A 21,791-nucleotide genomic window follows, 5' to 3' on the forward strand; every position below is an offset into this window, starting at 1 on the left:
TTGCACAAAACGTCTGCCAAACCCACAGACCGTGGCTGGAAATGTGACTTGAATGAAATTCTGAGTTCACTGAACTGATGTTTTTAACAAAACAAAATTAGAGTTTGAAACTTGATGGAAACTTTCCATGTGTTTGCACTGATTAATTGTTGTTACACAAGTTAAAACTTTAAAGTAGTTACAATGTTGAAATGTGTGACTTTTAGCACAAAATATAATGGAAAAACACCTTCAAACTGACTCACAAGATCATTCGCATCTCATTTTTGGAGAGTCCACCGTGAGGCCTTGTTTTACATTTGAGGGCTGCAGGGAGATTCACTGTAACCTGTGCTGAAAGCTTGTGGCACCTCAGGTGAGCCGCAGCTACATTCTCTTAGATGTGGTGAGAAATTTAAATTTCCCGACTTACAGAAAGGCCTCACTCCCCTCCATCTGATGAGCCTGCTCGTCCACCGGGACCAGTCCCGCTGGCCCCATCGAAGCCCTGGGAGCCTTTGATGAGCTTGATAGGGATCAATGGGACATGGGAAGAGGCCCTAACGGACAGTTACAGACGGGGCGGGCAACTGCTGGAGACTGCCAGCAATGGAGATCAATGATTATTGGGCGTCATCACAGCCTTGATGTGGATACAGGCACAGACGTTTTTTAACGTTGATTGTTTGAAGCCTTGAGCTACATTGAAGATAAAAAGTCTATTGATTATAAAGAGCCACAAAAATAATCATTAAAAAACCTCAAAGAAGGCTCAATGATAAATGTAAGCTTATTTCATTAAATGAGGCTTAACATGTGAGTGAGATTCAGATTCAGATGGATTCTTTAATATATTAGTTTTAAACTTGATGTACTGTTTTCCTTCTTAGACACATTGTAGACGGAAATTTTTAAAATTGTTTCAAAAAGTGCATATTTTGGATCTTTTATTTCGATTAGAAACAAGTTTCTAAAAAAAGGACTTGATGTACGCTGTGACATAAAACAGCCAATGAAGCACAGGCTACGTGACACTAATGCAGTAAGCGACTGCAACATAGAAAAATCTGGTTATTCTTTACATTTGTACTACTCCCAACAAAGCTGCTGCAACATCAACATTATGAAAGCTGGATTGTTTACAAAGCTTCCAAACGTTTTATGTTAAATATAAATAATAATATATTAAATATTAGAGACTACATGTGGATTAATCCACTACATTTCCTACTACAGTGAGCAGCTGATTGAGGAAACTGTAAAGCTTTGAATAAAAGTTAAACTCAGATCCTCAGTGGGCAGCAGGGAGCCTGGAGCTGAGCCGCAGACAGACGTTGGTTCTGTCCCTTTTCGTGGGATTTGTTGACAATGTGAAATAGACGTGCTGGAGATTTATGGGACTGAATCTGCAAATAAATGATAAAGACAGACAGAAACCAGTGGAGATCTGATGACAAGGTCTCCTTCAGTTGGGACATGCGTCTCCCTCTGGTCTCCTGTCACCCTGCCTGAGGGTGTGAGTGTTTGTCTCCATAACAGAGCAGCAAACAGGCCCATTAGAGATGAAAGGGTCTGAAAGGACCCAATCAATGACGAGTCCAGCAGGAGAGCCCACAGACAGCAACAGCCTGGGACTGTGGGGCCGAGGACCCCTTCATCTCACTCACACACACACACACACGAAGCACTATCACAGTTACAATCTGCCTCTGATTTTTTACATGATGAATTCTTTTAGAAAGCAAAAAAGACAAAGAGAAGACGGAAACAAAGAGCTGCGTCTAGCTCATGTTTTTAATTGATTGTGGACAACAATGGAGGTCTATGAAACAGACGAACAAGCTAATCCCAGCTGCAGACAGAAGGACATTTACATTAAGCTGGTTAAAATGCTCCAGGTGGTTCAGATCATTTCTGCATTTACCTCCATCCACATTAAAATTCAAAAGGAGGAGGAAACGTGATTCTCCGCCCACTGAGCATGTGTGGAGGGTTGACGAGCGAGACAGCCTCAGAAAACAAGCAAAGAAGAAATGTTGCAGTATATCTGGTTAGGCTTTATGCATTATTCATACTGAGCAGACTATAAGAATTTTTGGCACTATGGCATCTCATTAATAGTAAAATACCATTGACTGCCATCACCTGTCGGTCTCTGATTTTTCCTCTGGTGGACGTTTCAGAAAAGCTCCAGTTTAGGAAAAGTCGGGACCGAGCCAAAAAGAGAGACAAATGTAGACGTGGTCTTAAAGGCTGGATGGAGATTAATGAAAGCAACATTAAATTAGAAAAGTTATCATTTATTATGCTACTCAGGCTTTTATTGTGAAGCAATTTGTAACTTTTCTTTTGAAAACACAAACAACTTTCCTTTTTCTTTTAATACTTTAAGCACTTATTGCTGATATTTGTACTTCACACGTTGCCACTTCTTATACTAAATATTTTATTATCCTCCTTATTCTGTACCAAAACTACTTTTAATTGCACGTGTGCTTTTGCATTAAGCAGCTGCACTAATTAGATCTTCAGATGTGTGTTTCGAAACAGGAGTGTGATCAAACCACACACCAGGGACAATCCTGCCTTTTACTGTAACCACCTTATAGTCGACCAGATTATCCACCTGACTGTGCACAAATGCACAGAGGGCTATAGAGTACTACTATCAACAGTACACAGCGTGCAGTAATCTTTACTCTATCTTATCTCTATGTGGTCTGTTTAGCATCACATCTTTTAGCCTTTGACCTGCATTGTTCCTGTTATCCACCTCATTGTGTTTGTGAACGACTGCTGCAACACTGGGGTTTCCCCTTTGGATGAAGACAGTATCTTACATTCTCTGTGCAGAACCTTTGCTTAGATTGGATTTTTACACTGATGCATTTGCCTATATTGGATCCTGACCATTAACAGAAGACAACAGAAATTTGTAGCAGAGATCCACCAAGAGCAGCAGATACGTTTCCTGTGTGTGAGAGATGGTGTGAACTTGCAGGCGTTAACTTCACCTCTTCCTAACAGCCTCATTAACCTCTAAATGGTGGTTTAACATCAAAGGCCGTGTCAGTGCTCACACAGTCTCCTCTCTCTCTCTCACACACACACACACACACAGTTTAGTGACATTTTCTGCTAAAATAAACAATTTATTTCTCCAGTTTCAGACAGAGCTGTGAGAAATGTGCAGTAAACAGGACATAGAAATAAAATGTACTACAAAGTAAAAAGAAAGGAGGTACTTTATGTCCCTGCATCACCATTGACACGTCTCTGTTTTTGACACCGAATGTGTGAAGCAAACGTTTCTGAAGAGGGAGGAGACACAGGAGAGACATCGTACTGCAGCCAGGAGACTGCGAGTCTGAGCAAACAGACAACAGAGAGCTTGTATGTTTGTATGTATGTAAATTGTTTTAGCTCATATTAAGTGAGCTCATACTGTCCTCACACATGAAAATGGGGCATTTAGTGCATGTGTTGTTTCTTTGAGTAACACAAGGACTATTTCTCTGACGGTTTGCTGTACAAGGAAAACATAACATGATATATTGTCAGGGCCACAAATAAAGTCTGTTATAATACAAGCTTTGTGCTGTGTGGGGCCTTTTCAAATGTGATCATACACTAAACATTCAGCCACACGTGGCATTAACACGCTGCACAGCCGTGTGGTTTTCTGCACAGTAAATGCACAGATAAGGGGAAGAGGACGTTGTAGAATACAGGTCAGTGGTGCACAGGTGTGTATGTGCTGAAACAACACACAGCTAAACATGTCAGAAACATCATCTCCTGTCAAACGGCAGATAATCACATCATGTCTTTTTCCTTTGAGAATAAAAATACTACATTCCCATCTGGCTAAATAATGCTTAACAATACAATGTCACAGATTATCACTATATTTATTTGCTACTTTGCTGTTTTTTTGCAGTCACAGCAAAAGTTCGGCTGTGAAATGTCTACAGACCTGTTTTTTGTACCCAGAGGATCAATGTTCTGACTTTTCTGTGGCGCCACCTGGGGTCTCATATATACCCGACAATACCAACAACACATGTATGATTTCAGCTTCATTTATGCATCTTTAATGCAAAAAGTAAAACACACAGATCAAAACATTTCGGATGTGTTTTTAATTTGAAACTGAAATCTGAGATTGTGACCACAGTAGTTAACAGTTCCTCTAAATTTGCAGGCACAGACCAGCTGCCTCACATTTCCTGTAGCCCTGCTGCTAGCAAACCTCTCCACTGTTGGCTGTTTTTTCTCATTTCTTTAACCAGGTAGGCTCCACTGAGCCCAGGCCAACAGGGAAAACCTGTGGCCTGTTTCATGTTTTACTAAACATAAAACAAAAAATGAAGTCTATATTTGATTTTATTGACATTTTCCTAACATGTGGAAATACAATAAATATATTAGCATTAAATACAATTATGACCAAACAGTGTAAAATCTACCACAGTTAAAAGTGTAACTTCAGTTTCTTTATGCATTTATTCTCAGGATTTTCCTTTTTTTGCAACCTTAAACAATGTTGTAGTTTACTTCTCATCTGCTACAACTTTGCAGTTGTTGCAGCAACAAATACTTTTTCTCATGTGCTCAAATGGATTTTCTTGTTTTCAAGAGTTTCAAGACAGTTTTTAAAGAAATCTAGTTTTTAATTTCAATTCTACTTTGTATTTTGAAATGATTCTAATTATTCTACAAATTCTTGGTAAACTAATTCTACTGCTGCTACAGCTCAAAAGATGGACCCTGGTTTCCCCCCCGCCTCCTTGTACAGAGTTGTCTTCAGGCATTTCTCTCTGATGGTGGAATGTACTCCAGGCCCAGATGAGCGAATATCTCCTCCTCTGATGTAGCTCTCAGGTATCTGCTCTGTAAGTGAGGAAAACCGAAATCAGCCTAATTTTCTTCCTTTTTTACACTATCAACTTGGTCACATGGCCTGAGTCGTTTTGTCCTGACCAGACTCGACACACGTCAGCTCACTTCAGTAGAAACCTGGTTATTGATGTACATGTGCAGTGAGTGTGTGGTGATTCGTTGGTTCATTTGTTAGCACCTGAGCTAACGCTTGTCACTCTCTCCTCTTGCCAAACTAATTATGAAGTTAATAAGCGTTTGCTTAACTGGTTCGAGCATGTGTGTACCTGGTTGTTGTCGTATAGAGCGTGGCTGCTCAGAGACATGGCCTTTTCATACCCTGCCCAGCGACGCAGCTCCCTCTCAAACAACTGTGGACAAAATGAAACGAGTATGAACATTTTTCAGTGTGGAAGGAACAAAGCTGGTGTTTGAGCGTTTTAACTGAACAGCAGAGGTCACCTTGGATCCAGTCCAGCCCAGCAGAGCAAATGCAAACTGGCTGATGGGAGAGACCACCAGGTCCACTCTCACAGCTCTCCACAGTCTGTGTCCTGTGTCTTCACCACTGTGGATCTGACCCTTTGCACATGAAGGTGTTGCTGGATTTGGATCTGTCTGTACGTGAGTTAGAGAGCTGCATGTGTCCTCCGGTGTTTCGAGACCATTTTCTGACAGTTTCCCAAGTTGTTTTGTTTCATGTTTGTCCTCCTTGATCAGTTTGAAGATGGACAAACACCTCTCGAAGCGGTCGATGTTGGAAGCAGGCCGAGCAGGACCGTCATTAGACTCCAGGTAAGAGTTTCTTGTAGTTTTCTGGTACAACAGGAAACCCTGGAGAGAAAAAGCCACCTCAGAGTGAGAGGCCATAACATGAAGGAATCCTGTGCATCTTCATACATCTTAATGCCAGAAAAACAATGGAGCTGCAGTAGCTGGAAGGTGAAAATTCTGTGCATCAGATTCAAGCATCATGATCAACTTTTAAAAGTCTAATGGTGCTTTGTTTGTCCACTTCCTGTAAAGTGCATCACTGCACTACAGAGCATTTCTTGGAAATTTACCTTAGCAATGACTTTACCTGTGATTCCAACCAGGAGACCACCTTGGGCATCAGTCCCTCCTCTCTCCCCTCCACTGGGTGCGTTATCAGGAAGTCCACATCATGACCTGTCAGCTTCCCTCTGGGAAAAGGTGTCAGAAGTACACAAACTCAACACTCACAGCCTGATGCTCTACACATTAAGCCACCTTGGCTTAAGGGGCTTAATGTGGAATTGTTCCACATGTGCCTCATAAATAAATGGTAACATCTTGTTAAGTTTAATTCACGAACCACTTCAAAAACCTGCTTTCATAAACATTCATCTCATATATTCACTTATTGACCCTTTAATTTGTAGCAATAAAAAGCAAAATGTTGGAAGCTTCATACCTGAGAAATTAAACTTAACTCATTATACATTTGTACTACAGGCAGAAGTTCAAAAGCATTAAAAATATACCTAACCAGCACCATAACATAACCACTTTATGCTTTGACAGCTGCTTGAGCCATAATAACACGTCAGCTTTTATTGGTTCTGTTTGAAAAATCTGCACATGCAAAGTAAAAGTACCTAGAAAGTAACTGGTGTCATTCGATGAACTGCTTATAAATGTTTGCTTATTTACCTCCTGAAGCCTCCTGTCAGCACCACCTGAGCACCAGGTAACACAGAAACCACTGCTCTCTCCACGATCTCACCAATGGTGTCCGCCTCTGCTTTGGTGACCTGCTGGTGGAGGTCTTCATAGTGTTCCAGACCTGAGAGACAGTGAGCATTTCCTCAGGGACAAACTGGAGGAAATACAGAGTGAATGCTGTCGTTCAGCACCAGGACACTCACCTGCTTGTTGCGCTCGATTGAGTGTGTGTCCTGAATCCCGTAACTGCTGAAGAGTGTGTATCCCATCTCTGATCCAACGTGCTGCTGTCTTGGCTCCAACTCCAAAAATCCCTGTTAGAACCTGAAATACACAGAGAAGCATTTACTCCCTTCACTGCTACAAAGTCGATTCTCCACCTAGTTTGACATGGTCTTAGAGACACTGTGTGCTTCTACAAATTCCACAAATTCAAAGCTACAATTTGTCAAACACGTATGTTATTGTGGAGAAATGATGCATCCTGTCACCTAAACCTACAGAACAGCTCTGGCATCAGGGCAGAGACACTTGTAAAAGTTGTTGAATGAGGCAACCAGAGCATTTCAACAATTTCTGCTTGATTGCAGCTTCTTATTCATTGTAATTTGACAATTACTATAACTGAAGGATTGTGCAGAGCATAGCAGAGCAGGGAGAGGGTGGACTCATTTCTTGTTTTCTGCTATAACTGGTTCAAATTGTAGATTTATTTCTCAACAAAATTTAACAGGGGTTGTTCAAAAAGATGTTTTCATATGCTTTAAATGATCATTTGACCATTTTCCATGGAACCCACTGTGACAGAGTTTATGGGGACAACCAGCAGACAGACCTTTAGAGCTTTATAGCGCTCAGACTGTTTCGTAGCTTCAACCTCACTTGATGTTCCAGTCTCCAAAATGTCCTGATAGAACAAAGAATAAAAGTGGAAATTACTGTATCAGTCAGATCTTCGGTTGAGTGGGATTTTTTTTTTTTTAAAATAGCTCAATAAAAACATTGTTCTGACTCACTTTGATGACTCTGAGACAATGGTCTCCAAGACAGGGCAGCCCCCTCAGCTGCATCATGCTCGTCACGGGTTTGGGGAGAGCCTTCAACACGGCGGCGGCCCGTCTAAATGCGACGCCTCGACCGTCCTCGTCCTCGAGCTCAGCGTTTTCAGCTAGGAGTGACAAAGCGTGCTGATGCAGAAAATACATTTATATGTTAATGTTTATGTTCTACCACCACCGGCTGCTCTGTGACGTTTCCTCTATGTTTAATGAGATCTTCTTTCATCTACACCTTTTGTCCTGCACATACACGCTTGTAAAAAGCTGATTAGAAACTTGGTTTTCTATGGGACTTACGGCGAGGACAGTGTTGTGGTTGTCCAGGGTGGTCCTCCTCTGACAGGCGTAGCTGGGAACGGAAAACACCTCCACCTCGGTCTCATCTACCAGCTGCTCCTGAAAGACCCAGAGAGGTCAAACAGACACTACAACAACGAGCAGCATCTGAAAAGACACTACAAGTTAAAATGTGGAAATAACTGAATTTTTTGTTTGTCCCATTTATTCAGGAGTTTAAGATGAGTGTGAAACTGACACTGAATTGATTTGAACTAACTTACTCTGATACTAAATATATTCACACATCATCTCTCTTTAAATCTGATTTTTGCTTCAGTCCATTTTTTTGTTTCATTCCTAATTCATGACAATTTGGCAAATAGAATTTCCATCCATGCACCCACTTTCTTAACCGCTTATTCTGCTCAGGCTGATGGAGCTGGCTATTACTGGGTGGAAGGTGGGGGTACACCAGGACAGGTCGCCAGTCTATTTCTGTGTCCACAGACATACAATCCTTAAACAGTCAAATTCACACCTACGACCAATAACCTAACATTCTTACTGTGGGAAGAAACTAAAGCCCCCAGAAAAAAATCCCACGTAAACACAGGGAGGACATGCCAACATCCAAGATACAAACCTGTAAAAAGTACCTGTAGTTTGTGTCTGTCCAGTACTTGAACAGGACGTCCTGCTTTCATGCTCTCAGTAAACCAGCTGATGTCCAAAAGGTGAACTGGTGTTTGACCCCTGTCATGAGAGTCCAGCCACGTCCTGACTTCTTCGCCAGAGTTGTTTTCAGAAATCACATGTGTGACACTTTCACTGTGAAGACACAAGGTCTGATGATGGTCGGCCACTGTAGCTGCAGGTGAGACACCACAGTACACATAGTGCTAAAATCCTAAGTTGCTGCAACACTGCAATGATCATTTAATTGTGCAAGTAATTTTTTCCTAAACTGACCCAACATGTAATCAGTAAACTGGGAAAGCAGTCGTTGGATTATATGTAGAGGTTGTGTGGATAATCTCAGTGGGGGAAACATTATTAAAAAGTTCAGGTCAAACTGAAGCTGAATAATGTCAGTGACCATGTTAACTCCTTTGTACAAAGCTCAGATCTTCTTGAAGCTCAGATGTTTAGATGATGCTTAGGTGGATTTAATCCACTCATCAGAGGCTTGTTCCCCTGATACAAGCTGCAGCCATTGTTCATGGCTGTGCCTCATGTTTTTAGCAGAACATTGCTGACTAAGTAGCCCTGTGATAATGGGACAAGTGGCATCAGAAGTCAGTGTCAAATTGTTCTTTCTGAGGACTGATGGTTTCTGAGAGGACGTTTCATGAGGAAAATGAAGTTTTATCCAAACACCAAGAAAAAAAAAACTTTATTACCCCCAAAGGGAAACTTTATGTTTGGCAGCAGGGTAACACCAAGGCAGACATAAAGTACATCAAAGTGACATAAAGGCAAACTGCTTCATCACAGATTGCACTAAACTTTACTTTGATTTTTTCTCCATTTTACACGTTGTGACATCTTGTAAGTTTTTTGCTTATTTCCAGGTTCGGATGAAAATATCACAGATTGTCAACGCAGATCAAACTTCCGAAGCTCACTGGGATCCGGTGGCTCTAATACTGTGTATAAATTCAGCGGATTAAAGATGGTAGTGGTGAACATTTGACTTTATCGAAAATTCGATTTTTTTGTTTTAAAAATACATTTTAGCTCAGTGCCACTGAACTGAAACCCCTGAGGAAAAGGGCGTTTTGCTGTAGTCACTAACTTCATCTCCTCACATGGAAACGCTGGAAATGTTTCCCCCCTTTTACCTGAACGTGTCCTCCACCTGAAATCCTTTCTTCCGAGCGAGCTGACAGAGAAAAACTCTTCGACTTGCTCCCATTTTTCTTTCCAACAGGAATAAAACCACCAGAGGAAACTTTGCTGGCACTTCATCTCCACTGGTGTCAGCGAAGGAGGAGACGACTTTTCTTCGCTTCAGCGGAACCATGGTTCACTCCTAACTACAAGTCCATGGTTTGTATGAAAAATCTATTCTTTATTTGTCCGCTCGTGTCATACAACCATGACGCCTTTTTATAGAGAAAAATATAATTACTAAAATTCAATGCTCCCGGTAATTTTAGTCAACGTTTCTGACATAACGAGATGCGGTTCCGGAGGCAGGTCTGTCGGTTAAACAGCAGCAAACCTCTGTGTACAAGTGCAACCGGATGCAACTGGGGCTTCATCAAAATAGTTCCGACTGGAAGCAGCGCCACATGAAGCCTGTATCTGCCATCACAAAAGGAGGAAAGACGTTAAAAAAGAACTTGTCAAATTGAAGTCGATCACATTATTTACTCTACATACCCGTTGTTCTTATAATTTAGTATTTTATCAATGTTTACCTGTAATCTTGTCTCATAGGCCTGACTTTGTATTTCCTGGTTCTTACTTGTTATTTCACCTAAACCCTTTTTACAATCTGGACAACGTCAGAGTCACATTCAGGCCCAGAGTCCACAGTGGAGAAAGCACGTAGGAGACACAACGTGACAGGAACCAATGGTTTTTCAGTGACAAACAAACAAACAAACGAAAAAAAAAAACCCGATTCTTGAGGGACTGATTGGTTCTTGCCTCTGGTCTGGTCTGAATCAGCTGTGACGGGGACCCTGCTCACGTCAACAAGATGCTCCTACCGAAGTCAGAACCAGCTCTAACATCACTGTATAAAGAGTCGAAGCCGAGCACACAACCACACGTGGTTTGACAGCGCTCTATAGATGTGACGTTCATACTGTTTGAGTTACACTCATGTTTTATTGATTGTTCAGCTGTATTGGATGATTTGTTAAAAGTACTAATCAGTCAAATAAGTCAGTTTACTTTGATTCAATAGAATGGTCAGCTTACATAAGACTTTTACCAAGAGCTCTTTACACACACACACACACACACACACACACACACGGAGTCGAACCACTGAACCGTGATTCGTAGATGAACACTCTACCCAGTGAGGTACAGTCAAAAAAGTGCTTCAAAAATGATTCATTAGTCCGGTAATGTTTAAGTTGCTACATAGTGAAAGTTACTTTCCCAAACCTGCTTATAATGATGGAATGTAATAAAAGGTTAATTTAATGCAGTTTCATACTTTTAATATGTTAAATGTTGGTGAACATGCCATGATTCTATATTTTAGGTATTATATTGTATATAATTATTTATACTATATTATTTTTACTTATATTACTTTAGCTTCTCCTCTTTTTTTTAATGCATTTTTTTTGCTTGATTTCATTAAATTGTATTCTATTCCCACCATACAATCTATTATCTAAATTTAAACTGGATAATATTGTTCTGGTTACTGAGTTACTTCACATGACTTCATAGTATTTTGTATAGTAATCTATTGTATGATATATTTTAGTATATTCATATATTAATTGCTGATATTTGTATTACTTTTGATCATCTCCGGATTCCAGTGAGATAGATTCGCGTTAAATAAGAATGAGCGTGAATGATCTGCGCCCTCCCTCCTCCCACCTCCTCCCACTCGCGCGCTGATCATATGACCACCAACTCTTGACTCCACTTCCTCAAACTTTGAAGCTCGCAGCGTGTTTGTCCAGTGTCAGCACGCACAGTTTCGCCACGCACCCTCCCCCAGCGCAGGAAACGGAACCGAGCTTCAGTTCAGACGCACCGGCGGCTGTGTTTGAGTGCGTGGAGCGGCGGACCCGGTGATGGAAGGTCTGAGGAGCCAAGTTGGAGCGAGAGGAAGCCGGCAGAGAGGACACCTCAGCGCAGCCACACTCCTCACGCTGCTGTCGGCCCTGCTCACCTGCTGCGTCAGGTGTGCGGAAAGCGCCAAGCCAAGTAATATCATCCTCATCCTCGCCGACGACCAGGATGTTCAGCTGGGGGGGATGGTGAGTTGATCCTCCGGGGAAAGTAATTTATTCAAAGCCATTTTTCTTTCTCCTGAAGACTCTGGTGACACCTTAGTCACAGGTGTTACTGCTCTTTACGGTTACATGTAATAAAGTTTAGAGTCACCACAACTTAGTTTGCGCTGTTTTTCACCTAATTTTCCCTTTTTAGTGAGACACGTTTCCTATTAACCCAATAACTTAGTGCAACAGAATATGAGCATAAAAACAAGAGCAGCAGCAGCAGGAGGGTAAAATAACCAGTTAACCTCTCTGTAACACAGTGGTGCATAAAGGTTTGAGAAGCCTTTAGGATTTTCTCGACTTGTCCATAATTTGGACGTAAAATGTGATCAGAGTTGAACACAAGTCCTAAGACTAGACAAAGGGAACCTAAGCAGGACCCAGTTTTTCATATTCCTGTGGGAACCTCTGATGAGGGAATCTCTGTGATTCTGTGAGGTTCTGTCTTTAAAGACTGAAAGATGAGTCTGGGTCTTTCACTTTCAAAGTCTGATCTCAACAACGGGTGTTCGGACGTGACAGGTGGAGGCAGAATCAGACTCCTTTAGCTACAGGAGTAGACCGGGATCTGGAGCTGTAAGTCAGCCAGCCCTAAATGAGGAACCTGACTCTGCTCTTTTCCTGTTGATCCTTTTTTTATGGTCCTGTACAAAAGGTGGTGGGTTGTGAAAACACAAGAACAGCAGTGGAATTTAGTTAAGAATTTCTGATAACAGACAAATGACAATAATTTGCTGTTTTATGCTGCTAAACATGAGGATTTTCGGCTTCTCTCTAACATTTTTTCTTAATAAATGTCTAAAACAACTCACCAGTTATGATAATACACATCAAAATATCCCCATCTACATGGATTCGACCAAACAATGGTGGATTGACTGATGAAGCAGACTGTATGACTGAGCTCATAATGTCCGTCTAGTCCTCAGAGCAGCAGTCTTCATTCACAAACTGTAATTAAAGCCTTTTGTCTCCTGGAAGAGACTCATTCTACTCTCCTGTCTGTCCATGTCTCTGTTCCACAGACCCCTATGAAGAAAACCAAAAGATTAATAGGAGACGCAGGAGCAACATTTGTGAATGCTGTGAGTAACATTTATTCAAACACAGTTTTGTGCTTGTTGTTGTGTTTTTGAGCTTCACATCATTCAGCTCAATCATTTTCCCTCTAAACTGCTTTAAGCACGCGTTTGAAGCCTAAACAGGTAAAATGATTCAATATTTCACAAGAAAACCAAAATAAGACTTGCCATGGGTTGGAATTGTCCCCGGGCAAGACTCTGAACCCCCAACCTCCAGATCCCCAGCCCTGCAGTACCGACCCAAGCCTGGTGGAAATGGGGGAAGGTTGCGTCAGGAAGGGCATCTGACGTAAAATGGTGCCAAATCAACACGTGGACCCTGAACTTATGGGATAAGTCAAAAGAAGACGAAAAAAACCAGTAAAATCCTCATCGATCCAGTGCAGTGTGTATTCAGCTTTACGTTTATCTCAACGAGACATTTTCCCTCCTCCACCGACATGTGATGGTCAGCATGGCATCAGCTGTACAGAAGGTTTACATGTAGAAATTCACAAAGGCTTCATCAGACACGAGGCCTGATACTGGTCTCAGCAGTGGAACATCCATAATCCAAATTTAGTTTTTTTGTTTTTCTTTTCCAGTAATCACCTCCCAACCCTTAGTATTTATCTGGTGACCTCGGTTCTGAGCCATTAGGCTAAACTGCGGCTCCAACAGTAAAATGCTATTTACACATACATACATCAGCGTTAAGTTTTTCATAATGTTTAGTTTGAAACCCTCATTGTGAAATGTTAAAAAGAAGAAAACAAAGCATTCTTTTCATTAACATAAGATTTAATCCATATTCCAAAAAATCCATCAACAGAAGCAAGAAGCGTATTTACAAAAATAAAGTAAAATAATGCAAATTACATGCAGAAGTATGAATCTCTCTTGGTAAATTTTACTAGCTGAAGGTGCATTAAGTAATGTGCTGATGGTGGGTCTTTGTTTTACTCTTTGACATTTGAAAATGAGGGGACGCAAACATTTAAACCCAACTGTAAAACATCAGTCCCAGAGGACATTTCACATGTACTTGAAGTAACGTTTTGTTGTCTTCCTGCTGCTTTCACTTTCCCTAACAGTTCACCGTCACGCCGCTGTGCTGCCCCAGCAGGAGCAGCATTTTGACGGGTCGGTACCCCCACAACCACGAGGTGAGGAACAACTCTCTGACTGGGAACTGCTCCAGTCCTCAGTGGCAGAAAGGCCCCGAGGCCGAGTCCTTCCCCATCTACCTCAGCAAACAGAAATACCAGACGTTCTTCGCTGGGAAATACCTGAACCAGGTTTGAGCACATTTGCTTTTGTTTCCTGAACAGATCCCGGCTCATAAGCTCGGGTCTGCCAGTCACTTTTAGAACTGGTTACGGTTCAGTCAGTTCCCTAAAATAATGAGAACAGCCTATCAGGGAATCAGAGCATGTGTAACTTTAAAATGTAAAGTGTTAATAATCCAGTAACAAATAATAGTTCCAGTGTGAAATATCCATAAATCAGAAACAGCATTAAAACCACCGACAGTTCAAGTGAATGACAGAGACACCTGTCAGGTGGAAGTGAACCATCACTTCCTGAAGTCCTTATTTTTATTTCAAAATGGATTCAATTGATTATTTTCCTCACAGTTCAACAAACAAAAAAACTCCATAATGACAGTGTGAAAGAAGTTTGTTTGAAATCCTTGCAAATATATCAAAAATAAAAAAAATCACATGTACATAAGTAAATATTCAGCCCCTTGCTTAATACTTTGTTGAGGCAACTTTAGCGCCAGCTTGTGTGTGTGCAGTGGAGCACACTTATTTTTCACAATGCCTTCTTTTATTTGTGTATTTTACTAATAATTACTCCTCTTTATGATTCTCACAAACACTTTTGCTGCAACATATACAATGTTATACATGTACAACATATCTGAATCCTGTCCAATTTTTAGAAAAGCTGATGATGATGAGGATGATGAAGATAACTAAATAGGGCAGTGGGGAAAGTGCATGGAGAAGTTGACTGCAACAGCACAAATACAAATGAATTCACCCACTTAGGGGCCGGGGTGCTCGATCACACGCAGCAGCTTCCTGTCGATGTCTCACACGAGTCAGATGATTAACAAACCTTAATCTAATCTGAGCAGAGATCAAACCCAAAGGTTTTCTTTTTATGTTTAGCTGTGAAATCAGCAGGTTTCTGAGGATGGAAATGTTTGTTGTCTCAGACTGAACTATCCTGGTAGTATCTGATATCTCTCTATCATCAGTACGGTAGGAAAGAAGCAGGAGACGTCGTTCATGTTCCACCTGGCTGGGACCAGTGGCATGCGTTGGTGAGTGTCCCTCTCTCTCACACACACACACACACACACACACACACACACACACACACACACACACACACACACACACACACACACCTCTCTACATGTGTCACCGGAACCTTTGCCCTGTGCTTTGCAGGTGGGGAACTCCCAGTACTACAATTACACGCTGTCGGTCAACGGCAAAGAAGAAAAGCATGGGGACAGTTATGAGAAGGACTACCTCACAGACCTTATAGTAAGTCCCAGTGCTGCTGGGAGACAGCCAGCGTGTCCTTGAACTGCTGTATTTCACACATCAGGACATCTCTGGGGAGATTGAGCTAAGAATTTATCAATTGATTCTAGATTTTATTAAAACTTTGTAAGGCTCCAGATGTTTTCTGGATGTCTGTGGATACTTTAATGGAATCCCCCAATTTTTTATTATTATTATTATTATTATTATTTATATTTTCTTTAATTATTTTTGCAATTTCACATTATTCCAAATCTGTAAGGACCTGTTTGTTGCCAGTTAACTCATCAGTTGTGTGATGTTCTGCTAGTTTTTAGTTTTAGAACCTGAGTCTGTTTATTGAAACTGGTTGTTCCAAACAGTCAAACTGATGCAGACTAAACAACTGAGATGTCTTCTGACAGCAGAATGGAACAAGCACTTTTGTTTTAGCATGAACTCAAAACCTAAGCTATGACTAAATCCATCAGCTGATGGCTTCCTGGATGAGCTGTCCAGGAAGTTATCTCATTAGTGATCTTTGAGCTACAAATGTGCAAAATCATTCAGCGACTCCCAGAGCTATTTCTGTTGTGTTGTGGCTTTTGCAGCGCGTTTCTTCATTTGGTTGTGTTTCTTACTGTGTTGTCAAATCGATGAAGTTTTTTTTTTTTTGTTATTTGCTCGTGTTTTGTCTGTGTGGACGGGTTTTCTCCATCTGCAGTGCCGTGAGCCCTCGAGGCCACTGTTTAATTATGTTTAAACCAATGTCTCCAATATTTGGCTCAAGTGGCTCCAAAAAATAGTGTCAGGTTAAGTGACAAACTGCTTCTATTTCACTGGACCAGATACAGATTTATTCACCATTTAACAGCATCTAAGGTTGTAACAATTAATAATTTAGTTAACTGAGTGATAATTCTGTCTGCACTTTTATATGCAGGACTTTTACATGTGATTTTTGAGCTCTTCCTACACCACTGCTTAAAAGCCTCAACTGTGTCCTCAGATTCAGGTGCAGAAAAGTCCAGTTTTGCTCATGAGCTACAGAAAGTAGCTCCACCAATAACTAAAAGGTGTCTGCAAATTTTGAAATGAAATGTACATCTGTAACAAACTGCAGCCAAACAGATGAACTTTTAACCCAACAAAACTGAAGCATTTGAGCATAAGCATCTACTTAGTTGAAGCAGCCAGATTTAGCTTTGTGAGAACATCACTCGCGTGTATTTAGCAGCATCAGTCCAGTACTTGTGTGTCCTGTGTTGATAAAGATTCCCTGCTTGTTCCTGCAGCTGTTGGTGCTTGTTTCCTAAATTGCTGTGTGAGTTTGCATTGACCTGAAGCTTGAATCTCTGCTCAGACAAACCGGTCCCTTCGCTTCCTGGACGACAGGAGTCCTCAGCATCCCTTCTTCCTGATGCTGTCTCCTCCAGCTTCTCATGCCCCCTGGACGGCAGCTCCTCAGTACCAGAACGAGTTCAGCGACGTTAAAGCCCCTCGAGACGGGAGCTTTGACAAACCAGGGAAGGTGCGGAAGACAATAGAAAACATGATTAAGTATATTAACTGCATATTAAATTGTCTTTCTAATTAACTTGCATGTATGTGTTTCACAGGACAAACACTGGCTGCTGCGTCAGCCTGTTAACCCCATGTCAAACAGCTCAATCACTTTCCTGGATAATGCGTACAGAAAAAGGTACAACAGCCGAACTTCCCCCCTTCAGCTCAGCCTGACACATCCTGGTTCTGCAGGTGTGAAAGGCTTAAACAACTTATCCAGAGGGGGCATCATTACTGAATGATGTCTAGGTTTGCTCACTAAGAGTCTACATACTGTTGCCTGTCAGACCTTTTCACTACAGATGTCTCAGTTGATGCTAAAAGAGCCTTCACACATACAAATGATCGTCTCTCCTGCAGGTGGCAAACCCTGCTGTCTGTGGACGACATGGTGGAGACACTGGTGAAAAAACTGGATAGTATCAAAGAACTGGACAACAGCTACATCTTCTACACCTCAGACAATGGCTACCACACAGGTGTGAATGTGCTCCCCTTAAATCTGCTCCTTAGAATTGTTGTTTTAAGGCCCATTTGTGTCGTGGAGTTCACCCTTCATTATTATATTGCTAACAAAGTCAGCAGAATTCCACCTGTGCTCCATTTGAACAGCTGCTGGCCTCCCAGTAATCGAGGCGTGACGTGCATTTAACCATGGTGGATGAACCAAGCTTTGAGATTTTCCTCATGTTGCACATTGACACCATTCACAAAAGTGAAGTTGAGAGTAGTGCGAGCAAACGGCCTCAATTCGGATAAAGTCTGCTCAGGGAGGAGAAGTTGCTACTCGCAGTGAGTTGCAGTAGTAAGGTAGTGTTGCACGTGTTGCATCCTTCTGCCCCCAAGCTGCCTCTGCGCTTTTACAGATGGTAAGACAGAACAGACATAGCAATTTTGCTACCACCACTATTCGAGTGATGCAGACCCCCCCACCACCACCAAATCGCCCCTTCTTTTTTACAGAATGGACAGTGTAGAAAGAGCTTTAGAGTTCACAGCTGTTTCCATTGTTGCAGGTCAGTTCTCTCTGCCCATTGACAAGAGGCAACTGTATGACTTTGACATCAGGATCCCGCTCATGGTCCGAGGTCCAGGGATCAAACCAAACCAGACACTGCAGGTCAAAAGAAAACCTCCACCGAACACACACACACACACACACTCTTCATTTGACCTTTTGTTTGAGTTTGTTTCTCGTTACTGTATTTTGCTGTGACTTCAGGCCCCGGTACTGAACATTGACCTGGCTTCCACCATCCTGGACATTTCTGGTCTCAACCTGTCTTCTGTGAATGTAGATGGCCAGTCGTTCCTTTCTCAGATGGTCAGTTCTTTCTTAAAATGCGTCTTAATGTTGCTTTTTCTCTGGTCTTAACTAACTTTATTAACTCACTTCCTGTCAGGCCCCTTCGCTGCGTAACGGCACTACACGGCCATTTTTCCTTGTTGAATACACTGGAGAGGGAAGTCCAACAACAGACCCCTCCTGTCCCAAATTAGGGCCCGGACTTTCTGTAAGTAGCTACCACAGGAAAAGATTGCACACACTAAATCAAATATTGATTCAAAGTAAATGAATCAGCAATAACATCAATTCTTAAAACATAATTCAATTTATTTTATTTTATTTTTTCCTTCTTTCTGCAGAAATGCAAAATTGGTCATACTGAGTTTTCCAGTAGCTGTTCTGGAGCTTTCAGTCATGTTGCTGAGAGGACAGTTGTTTAGACATGATTGTAATAAACGGAGAGAAACAAGTTTGGTCACATTTCCACATAAACAAATGAGAAACGGGTTAAACAGGTCACGACAGAAATCTGTTAAACAAATATCTGTAACACAAATAATAATAATGCATTTGATTTATAATGCACTTTTCCAAAAGCAGCACAAAACATCTAAACAAGTGAGCAGCAGTTATTTAAGAGGTAAGTCTACAGGTCAAATAAGACACGAGTCCTGCTGAGGAGCCATCTGGAGACTAAGCTATAAAGGCAACAGATCCATGAGTAAAAGACCTAATGCACCTAAAAACAGCATAAAGAAAATAGGCAGCAAATCTGAAATTACACCTTAACGAGGTCTGTGGACTTTAAAGTGTGTCACTGTAACTTGGAGTTGCCTCATTCTGGTTATTGCATTCAATCGCAACCTACGAGTGACCAGTTAGCAGATGTGCTGCCTTAACGTGGACACTCACCACTGATGTTACTGTTAGAAACAGATGAAGTCTATAAAAAAAATGTGTTTCCACTTCTGCAGATAATACTTGTAGTGTTTTAGCTAATATTTTAAATGCAGGACTTTTACATTTAAAGGACTATTGCTGCTGCTGCTGCTGCTTCTGAAAGATTCCACCCCTGAGCTGATCCTTGTGACCTGTTGCATGATTATGATGAAGTAAATGCACTAGTCTGTGTTTTATTGCTTGCACATATTTGCAGGACTCCACCCTCTGCTGTCAACAGGAATGTTTATGGCATCACGCAGGCATCCAAATAAAACCTGTTCCTGCTTGAGATGCTGAAAGGGAAATGTCCAAACTCCACAGCAAAGTGTTTCATCTGGAAAAATAATCATGACTACAGTTTGCAGTAGCAGCACTAACTCGACTCTTGTTTTTCAGCAATGTTTCCCAGACTGTGTGTGCGAAGACGCCTACAACAACACCTACGCCTGTGTCCGGACCCTCGATGGCAAACAGAACCTGCAGTACTGCGAGTTTGCAGACAGTGAGGTACAGCCAATCTCTTGTTTGTCGGTTTCTCAGACACACATGCACATGAATCGTTAAGGCTGATTTTTCTCGTGTCTTCAGTCATTTGTAGAGGTGTATGACCTGACACCTGACCCCCACCAGCTAGAGAACATCGTGAAGAAGGTGGACCCGGCCGTCTTGCAGGCCATGAACCAGCGGCTCATAAAGCTCCAGTCCTGTCTGGGCGACAGCTGCCGCAACATCAAGTGAGCAGTGACCTCACGAGCTTTACACACTGTAGGAAGCTGCTAAACACTGATTGCATCACACTTACACTGGAAGGAGGGGTCGAATTTTCTGCTTGATACTGTGATTTAGTCTTTTTCATGCAGGGTAGTTGGTCACAGGAGGAAAAAAAACAGTATGTTTTCTGCCTCGTCCTGGTTTTGTGCAGGCTGGCTCAGCACCACACTGGGAACTGATAGAGCGACTCTTAAACCTTTTCACTTTCTTACCAAACGTTCGGTAAGAGTCAGCATTTAAATGCGTAGTTGGAGCCAGCAGGTGGAATCTGTTCACAGACACACAGAACCTGGGTCTGTGTGCTGAACTCTGTTCTGGACCAGTAACTTAATGGAATCACCTCATAAAACATTTGTCATTTTAACACAAGTTGTGTTTTGAATCTTCAGTGAAAAGTGAAGCTGACAAAATGTCAGAATTTTCCTCAATTTTTTTTTTAGTAACACTCGTATTATTCCTGCTGTGACCAGTCAAAGTACCTGCAAGTATCATTTTTTTCTTCTTCTTTTTTTTTTTTTTTTATTATTGTTTTTTTCTGTGCAGATTGGACTTCCTTCCTCCTGGACACTTGACCAATTGCAGAAATGCAATTTATGCAAATTATTTGTCAGATGTGGAGACTTTAGGTAGATTTTAGGAAACATTTGTTTTCCTGCAGAGTGTTGCATCAGAAGATGGATACCAGCTCTTATGTCTTTCTATTTAATGTGATTTTAGCTCAGCACCAATGACAGTAGAAACGGTGGGAAACGGCTCCAGTTGGCCTGTTCTGTCCAGAGTTGACTAAATACAGCTAGCAGAGCTTTTAAAGCCTATTAATCAACACTTTGTGCCTTGTTTGTGTGTGAGAGCGAGCGAGCGACTGGTAGGAAAAGGAGCTGGGCGAGAGGTTTCCTTCTGTTTCAAGTCTTTGTGCTGAGCTGAGCTAATGATCTGCTGCACCGGCGTAAGAGTTGGATTGATCTTCTCCAGCATAAGTGTGTCCTTCAGTTGAGCTTGGCTAGAAAATAACTCTTTTCTCTTTAATTCATAATTTTATCTTTCAGCACTTTCAGTCAACCGTCTTCCTTGAATGGAGACGTGTCCAGTTCTTTGCCTCACATTAAAACATGAGTCACAGCTTTTTAACCTTTTAATCCTGGTGTTTGGTTACTACAATGTTTTACACTTTCAGTGTTACAGTACCATTTATAAAGAGCCTTTTTTCTTTTTTTTTAAGTGAAGGGCAGGGGAAAGTGCTGTGACACTGTTGTGTTTTGTTATTGCAATGAATTCATCCAGGAAACTTTGAAACGAACGCTTTAATTCCCGTGTGCCTTGCTGTCTGCACTGACCAGGTGCACATGTGCCTTAACTGTGAATGTATTTGCACTGTAATAAAAATGAATTAAAAATAAATCAAAAGCATTTAAATGCAGTTGTTGTGGGAGTATTTCCTAAGACGATTCTCAGAAACCATGTCACAAGAAATGATGCATGTTGCATCAGGCTAAAGACCATTTACAAGTAGTAAAATAATGGTTGGTAGCAGACTAATGTAGTTACAGCAGAAGCAGATGACACTGAGGTGTTTTGTTTTAATGCCCATTATGTATTACAACTTCTTTTATCTGTTTATTATGAAGGCACCGCTCATACGTGGCCACAGAAGGTGTTGACATTGTAAGTAAATCAATTATGAATTAGTCATATAGTCCAAAGTTGATTCAAATTCCAGCTGCTTAGAAGAGGTGGGGAAGGTCCCTGTTTATGCC

The 21,791-nt window shown here is 41.5% G+C and overlaps 2 protein-coding genes across 5 annotated transcripts; one reads left to right on the forward strand and one right to left on the reverse strand.

Annotated features, from left to right (window-relative positions):
* Window positions 1–4,349: 4,349 nt before the first annotated feature.
* On the reverse strand, window positions 4,350–11,000 carry polm (polymerase (DNA directed), mu). 4 transcript variants are annotated; one of them, XM_067484871.1, is made up of 12 exons: window positions 10,307–11,000; window positions 9,725–10,190; window positions 8,540–8,711; window positions 7,902–8,000; window positions 7,563–7,733; window positions 7,382–7,453; window positions 6,750–6,870; window positions 6,535–6,649; window positions 5,942–6,044; window positions 5,323–5,694; window positions 5,148–5,231; window positions 4,350–4,872 (listed from the first exon to the last, which is right to left on the reverse strand). In XM_067484871.1, exons 2-12 carry the CDS (start codon window positions 9,904–9,906, stop codon window positions 4,786–4,788), a joined length of 1,578 nt encoding a protein of 525 aa, XP_067340972.1. In that variant the 5' UTR covers window positions 9,907–10,190; window positions 10,307–11,000; the 3' UTR covers window positions 4,350–4,785. The 4 variants fall into 4 exon arrangements, with proteins under 4 accessions (XP_067340972.1, XP_067340970.1, XP_067340971.1 ...); XM_067484869.1 differs by having other exon boundaries at window positions 6,535–6,667; window positions 7,902–7,994; window positions 10,307–10,996; XM_067484870.1 differs by having other exon boundaries at window positions 6,535–6,667; window positions 8,540–8,751; window positions 10,307–10,995.
* Window positions 11,001–11,488: 488 nt separating this feature from the next.
* gnsb (glucosamine (N-acetyl)-6-sulfatase (Sanfilippo disease IIID), b) lies at window positions 11,489–21,454 on the forward strand. The gene is made up of 14 exons (XM_067484490.1): window positions 11,489–11,842; window positions 12,892–12,951; window positions 14,022–14,225; window positions 15,197–15,262; window positions 15,393–15,491; window positions 16,834–17,001; window positions 17,090–17,172; window positions 17,397–17,515; window positions 18,053–18,156; window positions 18,259–18,360; window positions 18,440–18,550; window positions 19,663–19,773; window positions 19,855–20,000; window positions 20,581–21,454. The coding sequence occupies exons 1-14, from the start codon at window positions 11,657–11,659 to the stop codon at window positions 20,672–20,674; spliced, it is 1,653 nt and encodes a 550-aa protein (XP_067340591.1). The 5' UTR covers window positions 11,489–11,656; the 3' UTR covers window positions 20,675–21,454.
* Window positions 21,455–21,791: the final 337 nt, after the last annotated feature.

Source organism: Channa argus, chromosome 18 (assembly GCF_033026475.1).
Source record: "Channa argus isolate prfri chromosome 18, Channa argus male v1.0, whole genome shotgun sequence".
Lineage (NCBI taxonomy): Eukaryota > Metazoa > Chordata > Actinopteri > Anabantiformes > Channidae > Channa > Channa argus.